Source organism: Populus alba, chromosome 19 (genome assembly GCF_005239225.2).
Source record: "Populus alba chromosome 19, ASM523922v2, whole genome shotgun sequence".
NCBI lineage: Eukaryota > Viridiplantae > Streptophyta > Magnoliopsida > Malpighiales > Salicaceae > Populus > Populus alba.
The window spans coordinates 22,301,076-22,320,734 of NC_133302.1; the positions used below are offsets into that span (position 1 = coordinate 22,301,076).

The 19,659-nt window shown below is 32.1% G+C and overlaps 1 protein-coding gene and 1 long non-coding RNA gene across 5 annotated transcripts; both read left to right on the forward strand.

Annotated features, from left to right (window-relative positions):
• Positions 1 to 2,439: 2,439 nt before the first annotated feature.
• LOC140955185 (uncharacterized) lies at positions 2,440 to 6,732 on the forward strand. 2 transcript variants are annotated; one of them, XR_012168952.1, is made up of 5 exons: positions 2,440 to 4,372; positions 4,569 to 4,836; positions 5,037 to 5,390; positions 5,481 to 5,945; positions 6,250 to 6,732. It is a non-coding gene; the product is annotated as an uncharacterized lncRNA (long non-coding RNA). The 2 variants fall into 2 exon arrangements; XR_012168953.1 differs by lacking the exon at positions 4,569 to 4,836 and having other exon boundaries at positions 2,446 to 4,372; positions 6,250 to 6,727.
• Positions 6,733 to 9,303: 2,571 nt separating this feature from the next.
• On the forward strand, positions 9,304 to 13,663 carry LOC118044236 (uncharacterized). Of its 3 annotated transcripts, XM_073406477.1 has the most exons (7): positions 9,305 to 9,877; positions 10,019 to 10,270; positions 10,491 to 10,604; positions 10,688 to 10,891; positions 11,266 to 11,430; positions 12,670 to 13,083; positions 13,318 to 13,663. In XM_073406477.1, exons 1-6 carry the CDS (start codon positions 9,548 to 9,550, stop codon positions 13,078 to 13,080), a joined length of 1,476 nt encoding a protein of 491 aa, XP_073262578.1. In that variant the 5' UTR covers positions 9,305 to 9,547; the 3' UTR covers positions 13,081 to 13,083; positions 13,318 to 13,663. The 3 variants fall into 3 exon arrangements, with proteins under 3 accessions (XP_034908353.1, XP_073262578.1, XP_034908351.1); XM_035052460.2 differs by lacking the exon at positions 13,318 to 13,663 and having other exon boundaries at positions 9,306 to 9,877; positions 12,670 to 13,309; XM_035052462.2 differs by lacking the exons at positions 10,491 to 10,604; positions 13,318 to 13,663 and having other exon boundaries at positions 9,304 to 9,877; positions 12,670 to 13,309.
• Positions 13,664 to 19,659: the final 5,996 nt, after the last annotated feature.

Genomic DNA, 19,659 nt, shown 5'->3' on the forward strand with positions numbered 1-19,659 from the left:
CCGTCATATGGCCATTATTTTGGGTTGCAAATGATGCCTCAACAAGAAAATGTAACTCAAAAGATGATCCATGATATAGATTTTGGTCTCCGTCAACATTGATTATAGCTGATGAAGGAATATTCATGGAAAACAAGCTTGACGGTGATGGTAAGAGCCTTCGAATCAAGTTCTACTGCCCACGGATGTACATGGACTCACATCATGGTCCACCAGATGGATCCGTACGTCTCAATTGGCAATCACACCGACCGACTACGTATATGTTCAGGATTTATTTGGCATGCACTCAAAAGGGAGGGGGCCTGAATTATTTGTCATCAAAGAAAAAGGAAGGCGGTACGTAGTCTGCATTTTGTCTACTGGTCTTAAACTACACGGGTTGTCGTTTCTGATCTCTGGTGCTGTATGGCGATACACTGACAACGCTGATTGCCCTTCTTTTCTCCCGCAAGATATTGTTGCTTGCCAATGATGTTGTCTGTTGATGAAGAGACTTTGAGCTACAGTTGACGAGCTATACAATACTGAAGAACACTCGTCAATTTCTACATGGATCATGCCTGTTCGAGGTATATATCCTCACAGCGTGGCCTCAAACACTATTAGAAAATCAATAAATACAAATAGAAATACTGAGAAAATTACTGTGGAAAAAAAAATTAAAACAAAGCAAAAAAAAATGACAACGTGTCATTTTTTACCAACGGAATTACTGAAGGATTTAATCCGTCGGTAAATTCGTCAGGAAATCCGTTGGTAAACTGTGAACATTGTTCATCATGTCAATTATAAAGGGAATTACCGACGGAATTTTCCGTCGGAATTTTCTAGAGAGCTCCAGAACTGTTCATCTTCCACTTGCACTGTTAATTGTTTTACTTTACGGACAAAATCACCGACGGATTGAAAATACGTCGGTGTGTTTTGGCGATTTTCTGAAAAAATTCAATTGATTTAAAATTTTCATTTAAAAATTACAGACGGAATCACCAACGGATTGAAAAAATCATCGGTAATTTTTGGCGGTTTCTGAAAACTTTTTACGAAATTGAAAATTTAAATTAAATATTACCGACGAAATAATTAAAAAATATTAATATTCAATTATCCGTCGGTAAATCCGTCGGTAACGCGCCCCAATAAAAAGCCTGAATCCGCTTATTTCACAAGAGACAGACTCATTATTTCTTTTTCTTCTTCTACTACTTTTTCTTCTTCTTCTTCTACTTCTTCTTCTTCACTATATGTAAAAAACATCAATATCTATTTCTTTCTCTTCTTTTCTCTCCTCATCTCCTTCTCTTTTTCTCCATGCTCGGGTATGTCTTCTTCTTCTTTCTTCTTTTATCCTCTTATTTTTTTTTAATTAATATGCTTTACGAATTTTTTTTTCCTTAGCTTCACTTGCAAGTATATTAAGGTAAGATTTTTTCTTTTTCTTATTTTTTCATGATTTTTTCACTATATTTTTTTTGTTTAATTTTAATTGATTTTGTTCATAATAATTGTATAAATGTTGTTATGAGATTTTTTTTTTCATATGAGATCAATTTTTAGTTGATTTATTTATAGGATTTTTAAATTTTTAGCAATTGCAACTTCATTTTTCTCATATGAATTTTTTTAGTTGAATTAATTTTTTTGTTTTATTTATTTGTTGCAAATTTGTTTGAGTTGATTTTCTTATTCTTTTTTCCAAGCATTTTGAGTATATATTATACAATGTTGATTTATGTTAATTTAATTATTTTATAATTTTATAAAATGAATTTTTTTAAAAAATGTTTTTAAATAATTACCGACGGATTTACCGTCGGTAATAAAAAAAAAATTTACCGACACGTCTGTTCCGCTAGTAAATCCGTCGGTAATATTATTACCGACGAATTTACTGACGGACAAAAAATTACCGACAAAAAATTCACCGACAGAAATTTTCTGTCGGTGATTTCGTCGGTAAATTAATTACCGATGGAATATGTGTTTTACACCGATGAAAAAATTCTATCGGTAAAACTGTCAAATCTTGTAATGAAAATTGAAGTGTTCAGAGAAACCAGCCAACCATCTGTGACTGATGGTTTCACGAGTTGAGTACCATGGAAGGCTCGATCTGTTGTAATCATTGCTGCTCTCCAGTAACCTCTACTAATAATCTTGTGTCCTCCGGTACTGGTAAACAGGCCGACTTCGCAAGTGGACAACTGGCCCCAAAAGATAAAGTCATGTAGATATTCGGAAGGCTAATCAATGAAGTATATAGTTGCGTCAATTATAAATGGATGAGAATACAAGTCCTGGACTGATTGGGTCCAAGTTCCCTCTGCCATGGCTAAAAAATACTTGTATATAAAAGAAAATATTGTATTATTTATCATTTTATTTTATTTATACATGAAAAATAATGAAAGGTGAAAAGCCTCCAAAATATTTTTTCCAGATATAAATTTTAAAAATATAAAAAAACTAAGTTCTTAGTTCTTCCAATGAAAAAGTATTACATTTAAGCAGTAAATTCCAGTTTTTTTCTTTTCTTTTCAGATCTTAATTTTCTTAAGAATTGAAATATCACTTTAATTTTTTATATTTTTTTAAATAATCAAGGAAGATTGATGGCTACCACCCATGTACCTGGGTTTTGCAGAGTAAACTCAATGTAGGGTGGTGGCCCATCATCAAGTTCGATAATAGCTTGTAGCGTTTCCGTACACTATCAGCAAAGGTGTGGTGTGATTTCCAGATTGAAAGTTCACTTTTTTTTTTCCCTTCTCCTCCTCTTATCTGTTTTTGGAGAGGCAGCGTGCGTTGAGTTATATATTCAACAGTAACTTTCCTCTTCTGAACTCTTCTTTGACATTGATGTGAACCAAATATGATCTCGGCTCCATCTCTTTCTTTTGGTGGAATCAAAAGATTCATAATTCTTATTAGGATCCCTTTACAGCTTAGAATGTATTAAATTCTGGATATGAGAAGTTGTTCTTCTGTCTAAGATTGGAAGATCTTGACCACGTTTTAAGAGCACTTGAACTTGGAGATATTGAAATCGTCCAAAATTATTTTAAAATTCTTAGATTTAATATATTTTTAACTCAAATATATTTTAAAAAAGCAGTTTCATATGTTGTACTGTGCAAAATCATAGATAAAGAGTTGAACTCGACCACCTCTGGAAGAGTTGATTTCTGTGCTCACCATAGTTGAACACCATTATTATACTGAGTATGTAGGTGGAGGTAAATTTGACCCCAAAAACAAAAAACAAAAAAGAAGAAGAAGAAAAGAAGCAGCTTCAAAACGTGTGTGAGAGGGAGAGAAGAGGATGAGGGGGGGATAGGGAATCTATGTTAGTTGAAATGTCCGTGTAGTTGAAGCTTATGTTTCCCTGTCTGATGATCAACTCGTCTCTATAGGAAAAGTTGTATCCTTGTCCTCCTCCTTTCTCAATCCTAATCAAGATAAAATCAGAGAAAGATCAGATTTCAGCAGATGTTATGTGGACAAAGACCCTCATTTTTATTTTTATTTTTATTTTTATAGGAATTAATCGAAGGCACGTAGCCGAAAAGCTGTTTCAGATAAGGACAGAAAGTGAAAGACTCCGTCAATGGAAGCATTAAGAAGAAGATAAATGCTGCAGCTGCTGCTGTATCTAGCTTGTGGGAAAACAAAGCATACCTGTTTTCAGATATCCATCCCTCCACTTTAATTTTGCATTAAAGTTTCATTCTTTATCATAAAGTTCCTTTCTTTGTATATCATTTATAGTGGGAAAAGATTAGGAAAAGGTATGGAGAGTTGTGGTGTAGACAATCTGGTGAAATCTATAGGAATTCTTTTTTAGGAAGCAGCAATAATATTAGTAATGGTGGTCATGATGCTGGCGGCGGCGGCAATAATTCAAGAAGTTAAGGAATCAATATAGGAGCATCAAATTCGACACATGCTCCATTAACAACCCTTTTGGAATACTCGGGTATCCTAGGAGGAAACAACTCCAATTTTTCGCAAAAAAGGGAGCATTTGATTCCTTCTCCATCTACTCTTGGTGGTGGTGGTCACCAAGAGGCTACATTTAGGATAATCAGCTCTACAGAGAATGATCATGATGATGAATACAATGCTTCTCCAAATGTTGAGGAATTACCATATGGTCAACGAGATAGGGTTATGGAAAGCAATGTGAATTCTATAAGCACTGTTTCTGATGGGTCTTCTGGGATTGACATAGATTCATCATTACCGTCGTCGTCATCATCATCTTTTTCTTATCAGAGATATGATATTCAGAACTTAGCTAGGTGGATTGAGCACGTTCATCCATTTTCTTTGCTGCTGCTGCTTGTTTTTGTCTGCCAACATTTGCAAGGTATTTCTCCTGATTCTTTCTTTCGTTTCTCATTTCCAATTCACGAGTGAAATAAAGATAATGTTACCCTCTTTTTGGAATTGTTATATAAAGCATTAATCTTGTTTAGATATGAAGAGATTTTCAATTGTAGAGATTATATTGCATTCTTAGATGTACAATCAAATTATTTGTTTTGGATTTGCATCTATTTCAGGCTTTTGCATTGCATTGTGGATTGCTGCATTCTTGTTTAAATCAAATTATATTTTAAGGAAGCAGACAGCCTTAAAGGTTCTGTAACTTGTATTCTCATTTCCATTTTTCATAGTTTTTCTGATTCAAATAAAACAAATATATTTAAAGGCTACAGATATATGACCTTGAATATCTTCTCATGTTTCTAACTCTATGAAAGACTTGTTTCTGCAGGGGGGAGTCTGTTCTCATAGGCATAACTGTAATGTTGAAATTGTACTGGGCCTGTAAGTTATGAGAATCCTCAGCTTGGAATGATTTTTCTTATGCGTCTGCAAATTTGCAGTCATTTGTTGTCTTTTCGATGGCTTTGTCGGGACTTACTGTTTAGTTTCTTTTGAGCCATGAGAAAGTTAATCACAATTTGTCACTTCGATCTTTTCCTCGACATGTATGTTTTCCATGATGTTGTTTTCCTCTTTTTTAGATGGTTTGGTGCGGGAGGTAGCAATGGTCTTTAAATGTATGCTTTTATTGTATTACAAGAATGGCAGATGCCACAATTACCGTAAACAAGTTACTTCATCAAATTTTAAATTTATATATGCATATGCTTACAATTTTCTCCCGTCTTATGTATCATTTTACATATATCTCAAGTCATTTTCTTTTACAGGTTCAAATGCTAACTGTGGTGGAGTCTTTGCTGATATTGTATCGTGCCTTGTTGCCAACACCTGTTTGGCATCTTTTCTTTTTAAAGAAAGAATATGGAAGCTTTTTTTCATCACTAATCACAGGGTTATATTTAACCGTCAAGCTGACAACAGTTCTATGGAAGGTATGCTGTCATTTATGCATTCTGCTATCTTTCTAGTACCATACTAAAACCATGGTTTATTGACATCTTCTTGATCACTTTCATACTTAGGTTCAACTATTCTTTATTGCATGGCGGACCTTGCCACTTAAAGAAATGTACTATGGTTTTTATGCCACATCTGAACTGGTGAACTGTCTTCTTTTAAGTATAATATCTGTACATTTTAACTGCAATTCCTTTCCTCGGTTAAGGGTGGAAAAACAGTCTCTTCATAGTTAAGTGATCTTGGGATGAATTTGCTAGGCACTTGTGAACAAGAACTTCTGTATTGGTATTATTCTTTTCTTACACACAAGTGTTGCCACATTTTAAGTTTTTGTCACTAAATTACAGGTCAAAGCAATGGGAGATCTCTGTGCCATTTGCCAGAGAAGATGCATGCGCCCATTTTACTACGTTGTAAACACATTCTGTGAAGATTGTGCATCTGAATGGTCATTTTCTCCGCCTTCATCCTCTCTATATTTATGAGGATCATATCTATCTACATAGATGCATTATTTTGGTTGCATAGTACTGTTTTCTTTCCCTCTATTGACTTGATTACGGATTCAATAAAATTGCATCATTGTCTAGTCATACTTCTGAAATCTCTTGCATCTTCATGTGAGCTAGGAATATTGATATAGATAAACAATAAGAAGATGATACTAGATTTATTGCTTTTAGCTGTTCTGAATCAGCAGAAGGCTAACAACAAATTTGTACACAAGTGCTAAAAGTCTATGAATTTGAGGAGCATGTTGCCTTTCTTATGTTGTTTTTACATGGAGAATTTCTGTTTTCTTGTTGCTTCCTGTATCCTTGGCATTTTCAGGTTTGATGGAGAAAGGACGTGTCCATTATGCAGAGCATTGATCAAACCAGCAGATATCAAATCATACAGTGATGGATCAACCAGTTTGTTTTTCCAGTTATTCCAAGATATGATGCTTGCTCTTAAGCTAGAGCCACTTCCACCTTTCAAAGCTATAGGCCTACTCCTTTTCACAGATACAGTGCATATGTGTCATCAGTAAATATTAGGGGACATTTTTCTTTCTTTCTTTTTTTGCTTTTTTTTCTTTCTTTTTGAAGCACTGCTGAGTGCTGACAGTTCACTCCACATGAATGTTGACAACCTCCTATTCATTGTAATCCAGAGGTTAGATAGATCTCCCGGCCATCTCAACGTGTTTATAATCTTTGAACGACAGGTGGGACCCTTCCAAGCTCCAATTCTTCTCCATCAATAAGCATCACGACGTCATTCTTTTTCGAGAAATCTGTTCTATGTATTATGCTATTGCAGCAATTACAGTCAGTAATGCACCTCGCAATATAGCTGCAGAAGTGCTTTTAGTTCTTGACAAGATAGGTGCCGCGCCAACATACTTAGATATAGAATTGGAATAACTCCATGGAAAATGAAGTGCAAAATAAAGATTAACTTTTAATAAATTAAAAATTAAAAAAAAATAATGAATTTAAAAGATAAAAAATAATATAATATTTATATTTTTATAATATTTATATTTTTACACAATCCATATAAAAGATAAAAAATACTGACTTGTCCCTGATTAAATTTTTTTAAAAAATTTATTTAATTGTGCATTTGAAAGATAAAAGACCAATTGTTCTCGATCAATTTCATAATAACTAGTGGCCCTCACTAAAAAAAAAAAAAACCAAATTGTTGTTTTAGAATTAAAATAACAAAAACATATAAGGAGAGTAAATAAGATGTTTCACTAATTATGTTAAATAATGCAAACAAACACAGTAGGTACATATAACATAATAACCAACAATATAATTAAAGTGCTTAAAGTAAAAAAGATAAGGAAAGAGGCTCTATTTTTAATGTGATTTAACAAGTCTACATCCACACTTCAAGTACCAACCGTACTTGAGAATTGTATTCTTTTACTAATCCAAGTAAAAGATACAATGCCATTGATGAATTGACATCGAACAATTACACCACTTAAATATGTTCTTTTTTCAAGATTTTTTTTTTTAATAACAATACCTCACTAATATCAAGAGTTTATCTATGTTTACAATTATGATTTGTTTAGAACAAAATTCATTAACTCGAAGAGTAATTTGTATAATTGAAAACTATTATCTTTATAGCACTTAGGATGATTGAAGATGTGTAAATATAATAAATGTAAGATTTTATACTCTTGTGTTAGAATATAAAGATTTAATTTAGCACAACTTAGAGTATGTTAGAATTAATGATTTTTAATTGATTTTTTTTTAGAATAACTTTTATATTATATATGTTCAGAAAATCTTATTTATTTTGCATAAAAAAAAGTTATATATATGTTTTCAAAATAAACTAGTTGTTTATAACTGTTGAAATACTTATGATCATTAAAGCAGTCAACTAATTTAAATGATTATATTATTTAATTGATCAGTTTTTATAAAATTAGTTTTGATTATTTTAAATTTGGTGAGATTTAAACCGGTTAAAAGTATATTAATTTTATTGATATATGTCATATAAAATGTGTAAATTTATTTTAGTTTGTTATTAAGTAAAGTATAAAATTCTAAAAATAAACATTAAAATGAATTTTTAAGAAGTATAGATATCAAGAAGAGGAAGCAGATTGCAGCAGCAACTAGGAGTGGTGTAGACTAAGGGTGAACATTTTCGGTTCGGTTCGGTTTTGAACTGAAAAAAACAACCAAACCAGTTCTCTCTCTTTTTTTTTGAAAAAAAAACCGAAACCGAACCGAAACCGAGTCAAACCGACCGGTTTCGGTCCGGTTCGGTTTTTGATTTCAAAAAACTGAGACAACCTATATGCAAACGAATTAAAAGCCAAAAATCAACACCATTGATTTCATTCCAAATCCAAAACTCTACCATAAATGAAAACCCAAAATTTCTTGCAAAATAAACATTGTTTTTTCTATATTTTTCAAATACCCAAATGCCAAAAATCCAAACCCGATTTTTTAAAATCAAAACCCCACTTCTTCATCTCAGCTCTCATATGGGCATTATATGCTTGACCGGATTTCAAATCTTCAGACCACCTTTTCAGTATCAATCATCTGTTTTCAACCCTAAACCATGAGGGTTGCCTCTAAAGATTACACCTGGATCTAAAAGGTTGGTAGCAATCATGCAGACAAACATGTTGCTAGACTTCGATCAGGACAAAAATGCTGCTCCCAAGAGTGGTGGTCTAATGTTATACTCGGTGGCCAGAAGCAGTTTGTAAATACCAAGGTTATGCTTTTTAAAATTAAAATGCTGGGAGGGAGATGGAGAGAAAGAGGGGGAGGGGGAGGGGGAGGGGGCTGCGGCTAGGGTCGGAGAGAAAGAGTGAGAGGGGGGATAATTTTTTTTATTTATAGTGTTTTTTTTTGAACCGGTTCGGTTCGGTCCGGGTTAACTGGTTCCTGTATTACAAAACCGAAAACCGAACCGAACCGAATCGGGATTTTTTCTAACTATTCTAATCTGTTTAATTGGTTTTTTTTCCAGTTTGATTTTTCCAATTAATTTTTTCTCAATTTTCTTGATTTATTCGATTTTTGGTTTTTTTGCACACCCTGCTGCAGACCGCAGAATCCAAAGGCTAGCGATGGGTATCAGTAAAAACTGGTACGACTACGTGTTTACATTAGATTAATGGAAAGTGGTCACCGGATCTTCTTGACATTTACAGTGCATCTTGCCACTGCGGTTTAATATTTTTAGTAATTTTTTCATATAACAACGATGCTAACAATATTTTTTAAAAATAATAATAAAATATTATTTTAATATATTTATTAAAAAAACATTTAAAAAAAAAAAACGCTGATACTAATCATTAGTATGATCTTGGCACCTTTTAGTTTGGTCTTGTCTGTATGTAATAACCTCTCTCTCTCCCTCTCCCTCCTTCCCTCCCATTTCTACTACCAAAATCAATCGCACAAAAGGAAAAGAGAAAACAAAAGGAAGAGAGATTTGGGTGTTTTCTGATTGTGGTTAGATCAGATCGAAAGCTGAGGCAGAAGCCTATTTACTCCATAATTATCTCTAGATTAGTTTGGATTATATTAGATTTCTTCAATAAATTAAAAGAAATATCCATCCATCCCTCCTTTAATCTATGGCATATAGAAGAAGGCAGCAGCAGGAGGAGGAGGAGACATCAAGCACAAGCAGCAGAAGCAGAGGCAGGCCATCTCCAATCAGGACGACAACACCATCTTCTTCTTTTTCATTGGACGAAGAGGATTGGATGTATGAAGATGTTGATTATAACAACAATAATAATATTAATATTGAGAATAAGAGTAATTCCACCTCTCTGGCTACCAAAGCCATTAGAGCTTCTTCCGCTGCCCACAGAGACTCCTCTCTCTCTTCTGCTTACGCCTTCACTAATCACCCCTCCCCCTCATCTAATCCTTCCAATTTTAATTATTCTTCTACCAAGGTAATTATCTACTTTTTTTTACTGCTCTTACTTTCCTGCAGATCCAATACTGTCTTACTCATTTTTCACTGCTAATTGCTATAAAGCAATTTACTTTCTACTTCATTTTCTTGATAGTGAAATGGGTTTGGGTTTTTGTAGGAGGAGGAACCGAGCAAGGCCTATTATCACGAGTACACATCTATGAAAACGTTGAAAGAAACGCAGCAGCAGCAGCAAGGGTTTTGGGGTACTCTTGCTAGAAAAGCTAAATCCATTCTTGATGATGATTTCAATACTAGTACCTACAATGCTGCTACTTCTTCCTCTCCTCAAAAGCAACAAATGGATTCAGGTACTGACAGGACTACTACTAGGCAACACCATGTCCCCGACACTACAACTAAGTCCAAGGTTGGATATCCTAGCTTGCCTTTTCTTTTCCCTCAATACATACGTACCCAATTAGAAGTTCTTAGCTCTGGCAAAATCCAGTGGTTTTTTGTTACTCTTTTGATATGCCAAAAAACCCGGAAATTGAACTTGAATTTCATGCTCCTTTTTATCTTTTTTTGGCCAAGTGAGTGTTTTCTTATCAGCCGAAGTGAACCTATTACATGTGATGTTATTGCAGTACCAGAACCCCTACCCCCCTCGTGAGACCCATGGGAAGATGGATAGTCCTGTATTACAAAAGGGACTCAATGCGATCTCATCTTCCCTGAATTTTATTGGTAATGCTGTCGAGGTGGGCCTCCCAGTTCGAATTTTTTGCTCAAATTACCCCAGGATTCCTTTGATTGCACTAATGCTGTTTCCCTTTTTTTTCAGGAAGGTCTGACAAGAGTGGAGAACCGGACTGCAGACATTATCCAAGAAACTCGTAAGCATATTCAGAAAAAGCCTAATGGTGCTGCTGCACGGAATCAGGCAACCTATAGGAGTAGCATGTGGCAACAACCTCAAATGGAGACCAGTAGACAACAACCCCAGAAAGAAACTGACCAAGAACTCCAACTGAAGGCATCTCGCGACGTAAGGTGGCAGCTGTGTTACTGGTTCTTATACAATGGAAGTATATTTGCATGTGTGGTTGCCCTAAACTTGTGCAGCTTTTGGTTAAAAAACCACCCTGCTTGATTACCATTTATACATAGTACAAAGCATCGTCAATTTCTTTAAGGCAGAGCCAGCTTATTGACTTGCATTTTTAATCAGTTCCTTGACTGATTCTACAGTCCAAGTAGTTATCCTGCTGCTTCCCTTCATCAAAGTAGCCTTCTAAAGAAGTATCCTAATGTTTTCATTGTAAAATTGTGTCTCGCATGGGAAATCCATCCTAATTTATTTGATGTAAGTGTTTACTTTTCATGGCAAGATGCATAATTTGGCGTTGATTTGTGTGACAGGTTGCGATGGCAATGGCTGCCAAGGCAAAGCTTCTTCTTCGAGAGTTGAAAACTGTTAAAGCGGATTTTGCTTTTGCTAAGGAGCGATGTGCTCAGCTGGAGGAGGAAAATAAAATTCTCAGGGAGAATCATGGAAGGGGAGAGAACCTGGAAGATGATGATTTGGTATGCATTCCTTTCACTTAAGTGGTTTTTTCTTCTCAATAATCTGGAAGATGATAATCTGGTTATTGACAAACTAGTAGAGGTTCTTTAATACTGCAAAGGGAAGTATCTGAACTAGAAATTTGGTACTTGGTTATGTTAGAAACAAGGGCAGAGAAGACAGTATGGTGCCCTTAGCTAAGTTTATTTATTGCTCTGAACATGCCAAAGGATTTTAATCATCTTGTAATTGGCTGCGTCATCAAGCTCCTTTCATTAAATGGTTAACATAAGCATTTGATTCTCAAGGCTGATAAAGATGTTAAGAATGCTCAAACCGTATGTAAGATACACTTAACTTTACTTTCTGCTTTCTTAAACAACTGCAAAAGAGTCAGTCTGTTATAAGACCCTATTTGTACTGAAAGTTAGTCCCAGCTATGCCAAGCACAGGAGGGCTGGCATATGTATGATTGTGGATGCTGCTCCAATCTTTTTATGTTATCTTCAAATCCAATTCTAGATCTACTAAAACCCTGATTGCATGATCTATCTCTATGGATATAAATGCAAATCCATCTCTATGTTATGATGGATTTGTTATTGCCGTGTTTTTCACAAGACTAATTGACAGTAAATCTTGCAATCTGTTTGACTGGGCTTTTCATCAGACCTGTCCTTCCCCCACCCACCCTTCCCAACAAACAGATCCTTAGTTATAATTAGTGGCACATGTTTCTTGTTTAAAACTGAGAGTAAGAATGGCTTTTCATTTCTTATTATCTAGAATGACCAAAGAATATTTCTCTAAAAGAAACACAGAAATGAAAAGAATGACTGGAGTCTAGAACCCAATTCAGTGACCATTGACGTGAAAATTCACAGTTATTGTGCTATTCCTTTTCATCTGACTGTTAATATCTATTCCAGTAGTTTGCTTTTTTCTTCATTCAAATGAAATGATAGGTTTATTGAACTTGCCGTGATGCAAAAATATTTTTTTTTTATTGGAATTTTTTAATATATTGTTATATTATAAAATGTATAAAAATAAATATTTCCTTTTTTTTTTTTTGTTAATTATTCTCAACTTTAAATATATTAGTTTTAAATACAAGAATAAATAGCACAAGGGACGGGAGATCTTTTCAATTTGGGAAAAAGAAATCCTATTTCCAGTGAATGGACATCATGATTGAAGCATGGCAGTCTGTTTGTATCAAGCAATTTCAATCCTGATTACACTTTTTCCAATTCCAGATTCGGCTTCAACTTGAAACACTCTTAGCAGAGAAGGCCCGGTTGGCACATGAGAACTCAGTCTATGCTCGTGAGAACCGCTTTTTGAGGGAGGTTGTTGAATATCACCAGCTTACCATGCAGGATGTTGTGTATTTGGATGAGGGCACTGAAGAAGTAACTGAAGTTTATCCCATCAAGGTGGTCTCCAACATTCCCTCCATCCCGTCAACGTCAACGCCAACGCCGCCCCCTCCTTTGCATGCTGAGGCTTCCCTTGGTACAAGTCTGCCTGTGACTCGAGACATCTTGCCTCATCCTGTCCCCCCACCAGGGTCTGTGGAGGTTTCCAAGAGTGCTGCATCACCAGATTCATCTACTTCGACATCAATTGCAGCAGATCCTAGAAAACGCTCGAATCCTCCTGTTTGAATGGCAAGGCTCCATACTCTTTTATCTTTTCGGACAAAAGTTTGAAATTGTAACAGCATGGTTTGTCCTTGATTCCTTGTTATTCATTGTCAGTCTTCCGATGTTGGCTGACGCTCATGTATATTTGCTATGATGTACTCTCAACTTGTTCTTACGTTAGAACTACAGCATTTCTTCAGATTTTGATCGAGAGTATTTTTCCTGTGAATTTAATTATATATTCACGGTGATGTGAAGGATTCATGTGACGCCAAGCTGGTCATGTCAAAGCCTTCTCAGAGCATCACCAAATGAGCTACATTTTACAGTGCTGTTCTAAAGCTACTGGATCAAGGAATTTAATGACGGAATGTGTCTCTGGATGCGGCATGCTTTGTTATAATGCTATTGCCTGAGGTGTAAATATGAGGAGAACGTGTGGGTGTGGGTACACGGTGCTGTGGGGATACAAACTGTAAGGGTGTGGGGTGGGATCTGACAATACGATTTGTAAATCCTTGTAACTGAGGTTTAGATCAGAGCCTTATTATATCTGAATCCCAAGCTCAGAGCATTATTATATCTGAATCCCATTCTCAGAGCCTTATTATATCTGAATCCCAAGCTCAGAGCACTAGTTCACTGTCTAAAACGTAGTGAAAATTTCGTTTCATGAAAATTTAATTTTTTTTTTTTTTTTAGATTGTTTTGATATACTAATATTAAAATAATTTTTTTAAAATAAAAAAAAAATATTATTTTAATAAGGTTTTAAATAAAAAATATTTTTAAAAATTAATCGCTACTATATATTCTTTTATAAATATTACTATTCACTGCAATAATATAAGTAATATTTTTTTCTTACACCAAAAAATCAATAAACTTACTATTGAAGATGATTTGTGTTGACTTTTAGGTCATTTTATATTTTTAATGATAACAATTAAATGAAAATAGCATAATAATATGCTCGGATTAGATTAAGTTTTAATAGGGTTATATAAAGATCATATCATTAACAGTAAGAAATTGAATGAAAAAATTCATTAACAAGTTCAAGATGCAAAATAAAAAAAAGACTTTGAGCCTATTTGTTTTTACTTGGTTATTTCTGTGGTTGAAGTAATCATAACCAAACAATTGTTTGGTAAACACAAAAACACAATTTATTTTTAATGAGGCACACTGTATATTACATTTAAAACACATGTAAAATCAAAGCAGTTCTCGGCTGCTTTTCTTCTTTGCACTATTTATTAAAGTAACAGTGCGTTTTTTTTAAAAAAAAAAACAGTGCAATGAATTGATTTCACTCACATTGTTCACGTGAATCTGAACAATAATTTTTTTTTTTGAAAAATTAGTTTAAAATGATTTAAATTTACTTGCACTATAATCTCAATTTTATTCTTGATAATATTTTATCTAATTTTATTGCACGCTCAAAAAATCATGGAAAATGTAGTTCTTGTCGGATGAATTTTGTATGTAATGAAATTGTAGATAGTTTAATGGAATAATAAAAAATATTTTATATAAAGTATTATTTATTTCATGATGTAATAGTAATTGTTAAATCTACATTATTTAAATTTAAAACAGACATATATAACCTCAATTTAAAAAACATTCTTAATTAAATACATTAAACTATTTTTTGTTCAACCTCAATTTTAACCATATTTTTAACCAAACATATATAAATATTAAACCAACGTCAACTAAAAGTACTTTTTATAAAATAATTTTTTTCAAACTACAACCATAAAAACTACAACAATACCGTTTGTTTTAGCTTTAGTTTTATGTTTGCGATGTAAAAAACATAGTTAGGTGTCTGATAATATACCAAACTGTGTTTTATACTGTGGATCCATCAAAAATTTGAATTTGAAACGCAGTTTTTGTGAAGCGGTTTGTACATGTTTTTTTAATTGAATTTCATAAAACTATGTTTATTTTTGCATTTCAAAAGCTTTTTTTTTTTAATTTGAAAATTGTTTAATTTTTAATTTGCTTCAAATTATTTTTTTTTGTATTTTCAGATCATTTTGATGCGCATATATCAAAAATAATTTTTAAAAAATAATAAAAAAAATTATTTTGATGTATTTCCAAGTAAAAATATATTTTTGAAAAGCAACCACAACCAAATATTTTATACATGTTTTTTTTATGTACATAAATCTTAACCATAATTTTTATCAAACACGTATCTAAATTTAACTAATCATACATAATCATATTTTTTTTAAACATACTTTTTTTAAATTATAACTATAAAAGTTATCTAAAAAATAAACACACTTTAAGCTTTATGTGCTGAGAGGGAATATACTGTTTTATGCAGCTCGATGATCCCTTGAATCTCCACTTGTATCCATTGCAAAAAGGCCCTCTCTGTACAATTTAACATCCCTAGAAGCCCACCTTGTATCAATTGCAATCCACCATGAGTTATATTTGGACTTGTGCTATCCATTCTGGGCCTTGGTTTGTTGATAAGTGGGCTTCAGTCTAATCCTTTACTTTTTGGCCCATAACACTAAAAGGCCTCCATTCGCTAATTTGTGTTCTCAATAAAGCAGGGTTTAGGGTTCGACGGACTTCAATTATTGGCAGTAAATCATTTTTCCAAGTTACCATTGCTAATGTGATCCACCTCTCAAATCTTCAGCTGCATCCGACTTATTGGAAGATCTGTCTTCACCTGTTTCTTTTATGTGCTCTATAATTCAGCTATTGTCTTTAGAGGCTTCCAAATATGAGAATTGGGTTTTTAATGGGCTAAGTTAGATAGAAAGCTTGCACTATGTTGCTGGTCTATTTCATCTAAAAAAAATTCTAAAATTATAGTTATTAATTCAAATAAATTTAATAAACTCAATTAATTTAATGATATTAAAAAATATGGTATCAAGAACAAATAAAAAGAAGAAAAATATAACACAAATTCAATGTAAAAGATGAAAGTTTATCAATATTATAAAAATATATCTTACGATACTTTTTAAAATGTCTCGGTGATTTATTTGTTAACAAAATAAAAATTAAATAAGAATATGATAATTGCATAAAAAAATGAAAAAAATATCAATCTTAGTTCTCTGCAAAAAAAAAAAAAAAAAAAAAGACGAATGAAAAAATTGCAAAGAAATTTTTTTTTAAAAAATTAAAAAATAAATTGACTCGAGCTTGTCTGAGACATGACATGGGTTAACTCTTAAAACTACATCCTCCGACAGAACCAGTCATGATCATTTTTTTATTATCCAGCTTGAGCAAAAGTCAAACCATACTTATAACCTAGTTATGGTACCGAAATAACTTTATAAAAAGCAGACTAAATAAAATAACAAAGCTCAATTCTCAAACCAACCTAATATTAAAGGACAAAATAAAAATAAATAAATAAATAAATAAATAAAAAAAAAAAAAATCTAAGTCAAACTTGGTGAACTTGCTCTATAACCCAAGACATATAACATCTGAATAATCTAAAAAAAAAAAAAAATACAAAGAATATCAATTGTTTGTGAACTGCGTGAGGGGTAAAAAAACTAAAGTATTGACTGATTGTTTATTTAAATAAAAAGCATAAATTATATTTTAAAGTATTTCCGAATCATTTTTTTTTTATTTTTAAAATTTAATTTTTTCAATCAACTCATAAAAATAATCTAAAAATATTAAAACTAATTAATTTTAAATAAAAAAATTAAATCTTAAATGCACAGTGTTTTACCAGTAATGTCAAACAACCCCCCTAATTCAATTATATGGGAAAATAAGGGAATGTATCTGTTCACAAAATGGTGGTTGGTTGGGGATGGCGGTGGCCACTATTCCCAGACAAACCAACATGGGTTGTTCTGACGGCGTTGATGATGAAGTCTTTAGTATTTATTTAGCCGAAAAGATTTTATTAATATCTAGGAAAATGGTCATTTGGCATGGAATTAAATGAAAGCTTGAAACATGGTGTTGGCAAATGTATATACATAAAGACATGAAAACACGTTGACATGTTTGCCTTTGGAATCATTTTCCTCTTTACAATTAAGAATCTTGTAACCGAACTTTTGGTGGGTTATTAGCCCTTTCCATGCTCTTTTTTTTAATGTTTTAAAAATATTTTTTAATATTTTTTAATTTTTTAATTTATTCAAATTATTTTTTTGATATTTTTATATCGTTTTGATATATTAGTATTATAAATAATTTTAAAAAATAAAAAAAAAATATTATTTTGATATATTTTCAAGTGAAAAATAACTTTTTTAAAAATAACTATTATGCTTCCAAACATCCCTTTCTTTTGAAGGGTTGAGCATGTAGAAATATTGTTGTTTATTTGTACTAGTAGATGATTTTACCGCTGTCTTTTCAACTATCATTGAATTAAGTATAGTTATGATTTTACTTTTATGAATTAATATATTTAAAATCAAGAAAATTTATTAATTTATTACTTAAATTTTAAATTTAAGTTAGTATCGAACAAAAATATAATTTAATCAAGATTATTAATGTTATATTGCATTTAGATAGGTTTAAAATGACAACTGGAATAAAATTTGAAAGACCAAATACAAAACCATAATATATTTAAAAGCATTTTTTGAACGCAAAAACAAACACAGTCTTAGCCTCCTGGTTCCAATTACAAAACTTCTTCAAAATTTGAGAGGAGCCAAACTTGATATTTTTTAAATAACAACAACAACAAAAATAATTTCAATTTTTGTTTTACTTTTTGTATCTGTTTTTATATGTATTAGTTTATTGATCGTGCTTTTGTTGTGGCTTGAATCAATTTTTATTAATGTAAAAAATAATGTGTAAATTTTTAATTTTTTTTTGATATTATCATAAAACTCGATATAATAATTCAAACTTTTCGGCCTGTGGAAGTTACCTTATGTGACCTTGTTCACATGGTAGGTTTAAAGAAAAAAAATCAATATTGATTGATAGAATTAAATTAAAACTCTATGTTAAATGATAAAATTAAAAAAAATAAAAGATAAAGAAGGGGTGTCAAAAAATCCAAAGACATTAAAAATATCATATTAAATGATGAAATTTTTTTAAAAAAATATTAGACAAAAAAAAAGGACAAAAAACTTTTATTATATGATAAAAAATAAAAAAAAACTGATTTGGCATCAACTCAATATTAAAAGATAAAATTAAGTAAAAAGCCCATATCCAAAGATTAAAAAAAAAAAAAAACAAAAAAAAAAGAGGCCGAAAAACCTAAATACAATAAAAAAACTAAAAAAAAACAAATAAAAAACCAAAAACCTTAATAAAACAAGCCATAAGCTAGTGTGAAACAACTTAAACCGGGTGGACTATTTAATTTTTTCTTGAAAAGCTAGATTAAAGAAGTATGTTAACATTATGGATTATTTTGCCTGCATTGCAAATCAACATATGCAACCTTAACATCTCTCGTGTATTAACCACTTAGCTACAACACATGATTAAAAAAAATCTATAAACTAGAATTATTATTTATATAAATAGTTAAATCATCTCTTAACTATTTATAGTTGTTACTATAATATAGTTGTTGTTATTTTTTTCCTAACTTCAACAGAACTTATTTTTATTGCAATTTTATTCAAACACATCTTCTTGTTTTTTTCTCTTTCAGTTGAGAATAATAGAGGCTTAACCTTTTAGTTAGCAAACCTTTTCTATCTATACATGTTGGGCAATGTGTGATAGTTAATGTAGAGATTACAACACAAGAATAATAAACTTTTTCTAATTATATACTAGCCTATAATATGCCTCCTCAAACTAAAGGTGGGGATTCAACCTAAAGTTTGAACTTAAGAGTAGTAAAAGAAGTATCTAAGAGAGGTTTTATAAGAACATTTACAAGCTGATTCTTTAAAGAAATAAAGCGAATTTGAATGGTCTTTGTAGCAACTTTATCATAGAAAAAATGATAATCAACATGTACATGTTTTGTACGAGCATGTAAGATATGTTTTGCAGACAAATAAGTAGTACCTAAGTTATCACATCAAATTGTAGGCATAGAAGGAGTAATCTACAGATCTAACAATAAATATTCAAGATATATGACCTCAAAAGTGTCATTGGTTAAGACTTTATATTCAGCTTTGGTAGAAGAATGAGCAATGGTGCATTGTTTCCTTGACTTCCAAGAAATCGATGTATGTCCAAAGAAAACAAGATAGCCATTTGTAGATTTATGATCATCAACATTAACAACCCAATCACATCTATAAAACCATGCAAGGAAAAGGAAGAGCAACGAGTGATAGGAAGACCAAAAAAAGTTATACTCTTAAGATAACGTAGAATGTATTTAACGACAACCCAATATGAATCTGCAGGAACATGTATATACTAAGAGACTTTGTTAACAACAAATAAATATCTGGTCTCGTAAAAGTGAGATAATAAAAAGCATTAATGTAAGATCTCATATCGGAAGCGAGCATTCAGAGTCAGGGCCTTATAAGTGCATGCTCATCTTGACTAGTAAGACGCGTTTTGGGGTCATGTGTGGTTGTTAAGAACAAAACCATGAGGGGGACCTGGGTGGAAGCCCTG

Excerpts from the sequence above, each read along its gene's own strand:
- LOC118044236 (XM_073406477.1), top strand. The coding sequence starts at position 9,548 with ATGGCATATAGAAGAAGGCAGCAGCAGGAGGAGGAGGAGACATCAAGC. Across the intron at positions 9,878-10,018 it reads TTAATTATTCTTCTACCAAG|GAGGAGGAACCGAGCAAGGC; the intron begins GTAATTATCTAC and ends GGGTTTTTGTAG. Across the intron at positions 10,271-10,490 it reads ACACTACAACTAAGTCCAAG|TACCAGAACCCCTACCCCCC; the intron begins GTTGGATATCCT and ends ATGTTATTGCAG.